Source organism: Ranitomeya imitator, chromosome 2 (assembly GCF_032444005.1).
Source record: "Ranitomeya imitator isolate aRanImi1 chromosome 2, aRanImi1.pri, whole genome shotgun sequence".
NCBI classification, from domain to species: Eukaryota; Metazoa; Chordata; class Amphibia; order Anura; family Dendrobatidae; genus Ranitomeya; species Ranitomeya imitator.
In genome coordinates this window covers 379,520,190-379,531,575 of record NC_091283.1, presented here as the reverse complement: position 1 = coordinate 379,531,575, position 11,386 = coordinate 379,520,190, and the positions used below count along the sequence as shown (strand labels likewise).

Here is an 11,386-nt window from a genome sequence, read left to right as displayed (position 1 = left end):
GTCAGGTGCTAACCGAGTGTCTTTGGTGTGCTTGAAAAATATGTTCGAGTCCCCGTGCCTGCAGGCAATCTCTGAATGTGTTGCAGCTGTCAAAGAGCCGTGAGACATGCAACCACGGGAACTCAAACATATTTTTCGAACGCGCCAATGACACTCGGTTAGCACCTGAGCATGTTGGGCTAGTACGTTCGCACATCACTATGAAGCACAAGATCATGTGCCAACTGACTCCTCCCCACCATGTGACTGATCACATGGCTGTGACATCACCACAGGTCCTGTAAGGACAGTAAAACCATATATGTGGTGTGGAGCTCTGCAGGTGGAGGTAGGTGCTGGAGATTCCCCATTACTGGGCGGGGGCAAGGGGCAGTAACCCCTTCAATGCTGGCCATTATTATATACCAAAAGCCGGCGTCATCTTTATTTTTATCGGTGCATTCTGGGATACATATAATTTCTTCATTAATCCTTTCTTAACATAAGACATAATAGTTTGTCAAATTAGGGATAGGTTACCACACTTACACATAGGGGTGCGATCATGTGGGCAGAGGAGCTCTTACTCGGCACTGTGGCCACGGGAGCTGCGCTTATCTGGTAGTCGAGCCCCTGCAGCAACAGCCAGAGCCCTTGCCGTCAATAGTGACACAACATGTACGTGGCTGCGAGAGGGACGGCTCGCTCTGCTACGTTCCATATTTTGTAACTGGTCCGTTCAACCGCTTGGAGTCTACTGATATTTTATCAGCGGAATTTAAAAAAAAAAAAAAAATTAAAAGGCCACGAAGGACGTTCAAAAAGATTCAAAATGACCACCGGCTTTTTTCTTCACTACCTTAGGCTATGTTCACCCGTTGCAGAAAATTTCTGCTGCTCAATTTGGTTACAAATTTGCAATGACTGAATCCAACAATCAAATAGCTCTCCTTCCCCTCCAAGCCCTCTCTTGTGCCCAAGCAGTAGTTTTCACCATATATGTGGTACTGCCGCTTTTGGGAGAAATTACATAACAAATTGTGGGGTCAATTTTCTCCTGTTTTCCTTGAACAAATGAAAAGTTTTGGGGTCAAAGCAACATTTTAGAATTATTATTTTTTTATTCAATTCATTCCAAAATTGCATTAAAGGGGAATTCCCATCTCCAAGATCCTATCCCATTATATAGTAGGCGTAATAATAATATTAGCAAATTCTTCCAATTAGAAATGCAGTATAGTTTTTCTGATTCGCTATGTCTCTTTCCTCATGTACAGGCTTTGCAGGACTTTAGGTATCCATGGTTATGACCACTAGCAACTAGCTGTCAGTATATCAGCGGTCATAACCATGGATACCAAAGGCCCTGCAATGCCTGCAGATGAGGGACGAGACATAGCAAATCAGAAAAACTACACTATAATTCTAATTGAAAGCATTTTTTATTAGTAGTAGTACGACTACATATTGGGATAGGATCTTGTAGATGGGAATATTCCTTTAATTTCTGTGAAGCACTTGAAGGTTTACTGAATGCGTTTTTTTTATTGTGCTTTTTTTTATATATAGAGCTATCTTATTCAGCAGCACTTTGCATGCATTATTATCACTGTCCCCATTGGGGCTCACAATCTAGATTCCCTATGAGTGTGTCTTTGGAGAACTTAGGGGAAACTCATCCAAACACGGGGAAAACAAACTCCTTGTAGATGTTATACTTGGTGGGAATTGAACCATGATCCCAGCTCTGACCTTTCCAGCGCCTGCGCACTGCAGTACTTTGTTCTGCCCTCAACAGGGCAGACAAAGTACGCCTGCGCCGGAGCCGTGGCTGAAGATCAGAAGAGGACGTCTTGGAATGAAGATGGGAGGCGCCGCAGCGGACCAGAAACACCCATCCGACCGGACCAGCAGCGGGACCGCCCCTGGGTGAGTATAATCTAACGTCTTTTTCTCCTCTTTCAGGTAACATTGGGGGCTTATCTACAGCATTACAGAATGCTGTAGATAAGCCCCTGATGCCGGTGGGCTTACCTCACCCGCGATTTTCGGGGTGACAGGCTCCCTTTAAACTAAAGTCTACATTTCTTTGGAAAGCACAAAACCTATAAACAGGCCAATACCCACAATAGATATGCTGTTCAATTGATCAGTGTATAGGGGTGTATGGATAAATATGGAAGGATCAGTTCAGGGATAAGAGGAAAAAAAGCACCACAAGAACCAAAATACTAAAAGAGTGAATCTTTATTGAAACAACAATAAAAAAATAACAAATAATATGGAGCAAGAGGGAAAATGACAGTGGTAAGCCAAAAAGATGGAACCACAGAAGCAGTAAGGTAAAACCAAATGCAACATAAGCATTTGTCTATATACAAATTTGCTCAAAGGTGCAAGGGCATTGTGCAGCAAAGTGTACCTATAAACATAATATAGATGGAAATTGTATCTAAAAATAAAGGTACATTTAAGAAGCAAAGACAATCCTAATAGGCTATGTGTTAGGGGTCGAGTTCCCGCCTCTGCACAGGGGGAATCTCGGGCCATCTCCGCTGCAGTCTCCCATTCTTCTCCTGCCGCAGTGGAGCCTGCTCAGCGGGGATGTCGGGCCAAGCGTCTCGCTCAGTCTGACTCTGTACAAAGAGTTACTGCTGCTTTTCCTGCTTCTGCCATTGGAGTCAGTGCTGGGCAGCGGCGAGCAGGCGCTTCTGGGACTAAGTCCTGCTTTTCTCGTTCTGAGCATGCCCAGAGTAAGATCTCTCAGTGGAGATCGAGGGTCACATGATCAGATACTGCAGCTAAGGCCATTGGTCCTTCAGGAAGGTCCTGTAGGTGCTCACGCTCTGTGGCAGCCTCTCATTGGTCCTTTTAGGAAGGTCCTGTACGTGCTGCAACTATTTAAGGCTCGCATGGCCACACGGCCATGCGCTAATATTGTTCCATGTTATGTGCTTTGCGCCAGTGTGGTCACGTAAGAGTGTGTTCAGGGACCCAGCTGAAATAAGCCCCTAGAATGCTGGCACCTCCGGCGAGGAGTTTTGTGTGCATGCGTGACCACTGACTGCTCTCTGTTTGGGCAGTTAACCTGTGCTTCTGTGAAGTCTAACAGGGCACAGTGCTTTGCTTTCATGGCTACTTGGTGAATAAACTGAGTTAGTCCATACCGCCATATAGTGCCACCGTTTGCTAGCAGCAGGTTCTCCTGCACGGTGGACCCCGGGCTGCGAACGCACCTATAACAATAAAAACATCTATATTTACTCAGTGCGTTTCGCTAGCCCTATCACTATGTGCCAAAGTCAGAAGGAATGTAAAGAGCAAAAGCGTAGAGAAATATACATGAATACCTGGAAGGTTACCTGAACAACCACCCACCCCAACGCACATTTCGGCAAAGTGCCTTCTTCTGGGGGTGTGGCATCACTAAAATCCATACGTCTTATATGCATAGCTGGAGTCTATCCAGGTGGACATGAGTGACGGATGTAACACTGCTTCCTAGTGGCGCATGCGAAGCCGGCCGCTCCCGGAAGTCAGCATCACCAACGGTGTCATTGGATAGGAGGGCCCGCGTCACCTGGCCCCGTCCACGTGTAATCACGTGAGCGGGACCAAAGGCGCGAGCACACCCAGAGCCAAGGAAGGATGCCATGGAGATGCCAAGCAACGAGGCGCAAACCCGCATGCGCATGAAGCAGGTAAGTATAGGGAGCATATAAAGAACAAGAGGACAGTGTGGAATAAGTGAATGAGAAGATGCAGCGCTGCTAAGCACACAGTATGATGGAATTACGGTATACTAAAAAGCACCCAATCACTGGAAAATACCAATGTAATATAATAAAAAGTGAATACAATAAGGAGTAGATATATTAGCACATTAAGAAAGTACCTAAGTGAAATAAATATGCATTATACATATTATCAACATACTTAAATATTCTAATACATATGAAAAATCATGTGATGGCCGAAGGAAGGGAGAATAAATGCAGTCCACATTAAGATAATGAGACGTCAATCCATCATTGCAAATGCATCTGGATATGCAGAAAATGAAGTTTAAGCAAAATCTGGAAAAAAAAAACAATAAGAACACCATAAAAGAAAATATACATTAAAAAAAGGATGCCAATAAAAAATAAACAGGGCGGGTAATCAAAGTAAAGGGGCAAAACTCAAAGATTCATTAAGGCCATGGGATTGTAAGGTAAGAAGCCTCCAAATCCAACGGGACGCCCTCTATGCCAAAAGATGGCCCAAATTGCCCCCAAGAAGGTTGGGAACTATCTGATCTACAGTATCCCTCTAGTTGTAAGGCTAGGGAGGTCACAGGAGTGGTGCAACTTAGACTATCAAGGGATTGTTTTTAAAGACTCAACATTACCCTCCTTAGCAGCTGCCAGAATATCCTGGACAGAATACCCCCATAAATTTTGTTACATGGACACGTTCCATAATACACAACCATGGTGGTTTCTATGGGAAGATCCTGTTTTAAGGGGTGGAGTGCTCAGTCAGAGACCCAATGTATACAAATATCAAAAAACTGACCATCATTTCTAAACAGAAATCAAGTGTAAACAAACAGGTTCTTACTATGAATAGCCATCTCCATATACAAACAACAAATAAAGTAACACTCTGTAGCGCTATAGCATGCAAATATGAAATATGAAATTTGAGTTGCATTACTGCACTAGAAAATATGAAAAATTGAGAATGCTTAGTGCATAAATCGGCCGATTCATGTGTACCCAGCAGCCACGATAAGGCAATTACCTTTGCTGGGACCTGCCTAATGTGAATCTTCCCTTAGACTAAAGTCTACATTTCTATGGGATGGTAGGATCCTTACACCTTATGGTGATGGTCAGCCTTTTGAGACTTGAAAAATAGGGCTTGATCAATAAAAGGCTTGTCCACTACTTGGACAACCCCTTTTCAATCAGCATTTCCCTCCACTGCAGTAAAATAGTAATACTTATACTCACCTCCGGTGGCGGTGCCATTCCAATAGCATCAGCACTAGCTCTATCGAGGATCCCTCGGTTGCCCGCTCACTTACTTTTGATCTCTGATTCACCCAAATGCAGGAAGAGTGAAGCCAGTAGACAACCCTTTTAAGGAAAAAAAATTTGACCTTGTTTTCTTTACCTTTAGCTGGTTTCCACAGTGATAGTCTGTACCAGGTTATTATGGTAGCCTGGCAAGTACTTCTGATATCATTATCTGAAGCTTTTTAGGTTTGCTCAGGCACCCATGTGTGTCTGAGCAGTCAGGAGGCATAGTACCTTATCAAATGTGCTTTTGCAGGAGTCGCCTCACATTCTACTAGAGTCTGCTAGGTGTATAACTAACTTACAACAACTCTAGTATGCTTCATTGCTACAAACTCTACTTCTAAGCTTAGACTTGAGTATCATGTTGAAATAGTATTTAAGAACTGTTATGACAAGCCAGAAATCCTCATTTCTGCTATCAAGTGTTAGTCACACTTGTCTGGGTGCAAGCAAATTCTTGAATGCATACAACTCTACTATTAACCATTAGCACCATTGGGTGTTATACTTTGGTGTCTGATTATAGTTGTTTCTGCGTTCAAGTACTGTTGAGACTAATTGCACGCTATAGCTTTATCTCTGCTATCAGGTGTTATTCATACTTGATTCTCTGCAAGCAAGTTCCTGATTATATACTTCTCTGTTATTAACCAATTGCAAGTTTGTAATTGCATACATATTCCCAACAATTTGCCTGCTTCAGATTGTCATGTCTATACATCTACAGTTCCCGTGTATATACTCCCTCCTGATTCTGCTTCATCTGGTTTGCCTGCTCCGTTTCTTTGTCTGTCATCCTGCATACCCTGCTGTCCTGTGTTTGCTCAACCACGTGTCAACCCGGAAGAGCTGCTTTGCTGCAACTTCACCTCTGGTCTGTACTGCTCAACCTTTCACCTCACTTGATGAGCCAGTAGAAGGTAGGAGGATAGTTTGAGCCTTGCTCAAATTGTTTTTCCCAAATGAGCAGGTGGTTCACTTAAAGTGTTGATGCAGTGCCACAGTGCCTAGTCTATTTGAGACAGGATGTCAATGAGTTATTTTTTCTCCTGCAGAGCCTACATACTGCATAAGATAGTTGGTAAAGTGGAAAGAATTCCCACACCTAAAGTGCCACCACCATGACCAGAGCTTTCAGGTGCTGTTAAGCCTCCACCATCAACAGTTGTGGCACCATTTACTCCTGAAATTACCTCAGTATAAGATGTTTGGAAAAGATCTTTGGGCTGAATAGCAGCTACCCTCCTTAGTGTCAATGCCATCGCCCTTCTCCGATAATGACAATATATCTTCGTCACTTAGATTTTATAACATGGCTTGCCCGCCACTCTATAATTATTCCTATCACTACCATTTTTCCTATCATTCCTATCACTACCATATTATCAGTATTCCTGGCTTGATTGAAAGTTGCCTCAGTGTGGGAAATGTTCTGATCACCTTAACCCTCGCCCAATTCCCACCTCTAAAGTTGCCACAACCACCTTGGCTTCCACAGCCAGTTACCTAGCACCATTTATGAGTGCTGTGTCTTAGGGCAGTAAGAGTTGAAAGTTCACTGTGAAAAAGATTAATGGCTATGGTGGCGTCATAGGAGAACTATGTAGGGCACTAACTCCAACTGGTAGTTCGAATGTCCGAGTTATTTTGTGACATATATTCCATAACATCCTCCCCATTAATACGCTGGCAGAGGCAAATGGTGCCAGCAGTGCTGATGCCTCTGTGGCAACCACATCCTTAGTTCTATATCGATTTTTGATCTTTACATTGCTATATCCTTTGCAACTCTCACTTTTTCATTGACCTTAAGGTTTTACAACACTATAATTAAATCTTGTCAATCTTTTCAACCCCAAATATACCCTCTTTATAAATGCTAGAAATGCTAGGTCAGAAGGTACATGTCCAAAAAGTTAGCAACTAAAATAGGGAACTATCTTGGTGTGGTTTGTACAGATATAACATTTGATTAGTAAAACAGGTGTGAAAAAAAAATTGTGTAAGAAAAAATTGTTTGTGACATGTACAACACTCTAGGTTTCAGCCAATTCTATTGGTATGGAATGCAAAAGCTCAGTACAATCACTCACTTGTGACAAGTACACTTTCTCTGAGTGACACAATATTGGCTTGATGCTTTCTAGTGCATGAAGATTTTATTTTAGTAAAAAAGTGTAATTAAAAAACAGCAGGAATAGCTGCCAGTCCAGTTAAACTATTATATATCACTGATTAACCACGCTGGTACTACCTCTCCTATGTCTCTCTTCTCTTCTTTATTGAATTGATTCACTCATCTCTACTGTAAGGTACCGTCACACTCAGCAACTTTGCAATGAGAACGACAACGATCCGTGACGTTGCAGCGTCCTGGATAGCGATCTCGTTGTGTTTGACACGCAGCAGCGATCTGGATCCCGCTGTGCCATCGCTGGTCGGAGCTAGAAGTCCAGAACTTTATTTCGTCGTCAGGTCGGCGTGTATCGTCATGTTTGACATCAAAAGCAACGATGTCAGCAATGTTTTACATGGAGCTAACAACCAGCGAGAACGATAAGTGAGTCGCCGTTACGTCACTGGATCGCTCCTGCATCGTTCTGGAGTTGCTGTGTTTGACTTCTCTACAGCGACCTAAACAGCGACGCTGCAGCGTCGCTGAGTGTGACGGTACCTTAATGTTTCTGGCCAGACGGCCTAAGATTTTCTTTTGTACTGATATGTGACTTGTTTACCAACCACTTGAACCAGAAGATTGCAATCACATGAGCTAGTTTACTTCCTTGTTGCCAGAATGTGAAAATAAAACACATATTGGAATTATACTGTAACCTTTATTATGTTTTAAAAGAAGCAAATGTGAATGTGAAACACATATCCCACTTTAAGTGTCTTTCCACCATTCTTGGTAAAGTTTAATAGGGTTTTTCTACCCACATCATAATCATTCTCAATTAAACAGTACTGCTTTGCAGTCTTTTAGGATTTCTTTTAATCCTGTTTAAAGCAAATGGATTCAGATGGATTAATATTTTTTTCAAAAGAGTTTCCATTATTTCCAAAAGTTGTATTTTTAACATGGGATCTTTATAGTGTTACATTTTTTCACCTTCTCTCCCATTCAGGTCCCTACAATATCGAATCCTCTCAGTGGAGATCTTCTATATAAGAGAATTTTTCTAATTGACCCATTAATGATGGATAAGGACAGGAACAAGGTGGCGGAGAAGATATTACACCTCACCCTAGAGATCCTCTTCCGGCTAACTGGAGAGGTGAGAGATTCTGATGACGTCACATTACATCATTCTTATCTGTAGGAATAACAGATGGACAGAACTGGAGAGGTAAGGACTCTGGAAATGTCTGTAGTGAGATTTATTAATGTGTCTCTCCATAACCAGGATTACACAGTAGTGAAGAAGACTTCTAGTGAGCGCTGTCAGGCCCCTGTGTCTGAGGGATGGGGAAGACCCCTGAGCCCAATCACGGGGCCTCCACCTCGTCCCCTGATACATGAGGACATCAATGACCAGAAGATCCTAGAACTCACCTACAAGATGATTGAGCTGCTGACTGGAGAGGTGACATTGCTGGCAATGCTGGGATATTATACAGTAACACTATGAAGGGTTTGTTTGATGACTCCATCATTGTATTTGTCAGGTTTCTATAAGATGTGAGGATGTCGCCATCTATTTCTCCATGGAGGAGTGGGAGTATTTAGAAGGACACAAAGATAAGTACAAGGACGTCATGATGGAGGTTCCCCAGCCCCTCACATCACCAGGTAACAGGACTAAATACACACGGCCTATAATTATCTGTATGTAAAGAATGAATTCAGTCCCTGTATGTGTTTCCTCCAGTTCTATCCAGTAAGAGTACAACACCAGAGAGATGTCCCCGTCCTCTTCTTCCACAGGACTGTAAACAAGAAGATTCCGATGTTCCTCAGGATCATCAGGTAGATGGAGAAAAGGTGTCATTAAATCTCCTCTATGTTGTGCAGAAGGCTGTGAGGTCTTGTGTTCAGTTTCATTTTATGCACCAGTTTAGACACTGAAAGGCCAAATTATTTGACACACCGGTCTTTTCAGTATAGAGAGACCTGTACACCATGAGTGCTGCAAAACATCACATGATTAACCTTTCTGTTGGTCAGGTTCAGTGTGAATTCATATCAGTTTGTGAAAATTAAGTGATCTCAGCGACATCTGTGCTAGATTACACAGGGTCTATATTTCAAAAGCTGTCAACATTGAGGAGTTTTACATGTAATGGTGTAAACAGAATGCGAAGAATGCTGTGTTTGAGAAAAAGTTCAATGAAAAGGGATGCTGTGGTTGTACTCTACTTCATAGAATCATAGAATTATAGGATGGTAGAGATGGAAGGGACCTCCTGGGTCATCTGGTCCAACCCCCTGCTCAAAGCAGGATTCACTAAATCATTCCAGACAGATGTCTCTCCAGCCTCTGTTTGAAGACTTTCATGGAAGGAGAACTGACCACCTCTCGTGGCAGCCTGTTCCGCTCATTGATCACCCTGTCAAAAAGTTATTATCTAATCTGTGTCTCCTCCCATTCAGTTTCATCCCATTGCTTCTAGTCTTTCCTTGTGCAAATGAGAATAAAGATGATCCTTCTACAGTGTGACAGCCCTTGAAATATTTGTAGACCTCTATTAAGTCTCCTCTCAGTCTTCTTTTTTGCAGGGTAAACATTCCCAAATCCTGTAACCGTTCCTCATAGGACATGGTTTGCAGACCGGTCACTGTTCTGGTCGCTCTTCTCTGAACTTGCTCCACTTTGTTGATTTCTTTTTTTTAAATGTGGTACCCAAAACTGGACACAGTATTCCAGATGAGGTCTGACCAAAGAGAAATAGAGGGTAATAATGACTTTGTGTGATCTAAACTATATGCTTTCTGTTAATACATCCCAGAATTGCATTTGCCTTATTTGCTGCTGCATCACACTGTTGACTCATGTTCAGTTTACAATCTATTAGTATACCCAAGTCTTTTTTCACATGTGCTGTTGCTTAGCCCTATTCCTCCCATTCTCTATATTTTTTCATTTTTATTGCCCAGATGTAGTACTTTGCATTTTTCCTTGTTAAAAACCATTCTGTTAGCTGCTGCCCACGCTCCAGTTTCTTTATATCTTTTTAATACTCTCTCTCTTCTCTAGTATTAGCTATCCCTCCTAGCTTTGTGTCAACAGCAAAATTAATCAGTGTACCCTCAATTCCTTCATCTAAATCATTGTTAAAGATGTTGAACAATACAGAGCCCAGGACAGAACCCTGTGGTACCCGACTTGAGACATTCTTCCAACTGGATGTGCAGACATTTATGACCACTCTTTGGGTCCGATCACTAAGCCAGTTATGAATCCACCTAACAGTTGCCTTGTCCATTCCATATTTAGTCATTTTTTCAATAAGGATGGTGTTAGATACTTTGTCAAATTCTTTGCTGAAGTCAAAACATACTATATCTAAAGCATTTCCCTGATCCACCCAGTCAGTGATTCTGTCATAGAAGGAAATTAGTCTGACATGACTTATTAGTTACAAACTCATGCTGACTCGGGTTAGTCACTTCATTCTTATCCAGGTACTTACATACATGTTGTTTAATAATTTGTTCAAAGATCTTTCCTGGTATAGAAGTCAGACTCATCGGCCTATAGTTCCCTGGGTCCACATTCTTCCCCTTTTTGAAAAAAGGAACAACATTTCCTCTTCTCAAGTCTTCTGGGACTTCTCCTGTTCTGAATTTTCAAAGATTATGGAGAGTGGTTCAAAAAATTTTTCAGCTATCTCCTTCAGTACTCTGGGGTGTAATTCATCTGGACCTGGTGACTTGAATTCATTTATGTTATCTAAGTGTTTCCTCACTATCTTTCTGTTTATAGATATCCTGGATTCTTCTATTCCTTTAATATGACAGTGAAGATCAGTTGATGTTACATTTCCTTTCTGAGAGAAAACAGATGCAAAATTTGAATTTAAAAGTTCGGCCTTCTCAACATCCTTTCTTACCATTTCATCATTTTCATCGTGTAAAAATCCTATAGCATCTTTGACTTTTCTCTTACTTTTGACATATCCCCAACATCCTTTTTTTTATTGCTTTTGACTTCTCTTGCAAGCCTTAATTCATTGTCAGCTTTAGATAATCTGATTTGTGCCCTGCAAATTCTGCAGACAGCATTATATTCTTCTTTAGATATGTCTCCCTCTTTCCATTTGATAAACATTTCCTTCTTCCTTTTTAGCATGTGTTTAAGTTCTGTCCTCATCTATCCTGGTTTCCTTAAATGCTTTGCATT

At 41.8% G+C, this 11,386-nt stretch overlaps 1 protein-coding gene across 1 annotated transcript in view; it reads left to right on the top strand.

Moving 5' to 3' along the window:
• Positions 1-266: 266 nt before the first annotated feature.
• Positions 267-11,386, top strand: part of LOC138664047 (zinc finger protein 547-like) — a 32,440-nt gene continuing 21,320 nt past the window's right edge. Inside the window, exons 1-5 of the mRNA XM_069750461.1 lie at positions 267-328; positions 8,171-8,320; positions 8,450-8,629; positions 8,712-8,835; positions 8,915-9,012. Of these exons, the coding sequence (XP_069606562.1) occupies positions 302-328; positions 8,171-8,320; positions 8,450-8,629; positions 8,712-8,835; positions 8,915-9,012 (579 nt within the window). The 5' untranslated portion in view covers positions 267-301. The remainder of the gene's footprint in view (positions 329-8,170; positions 8,321-8,449; positions 8,630-8,711; positions 8,836-8,914; positions 9,013-11,386) is intronic.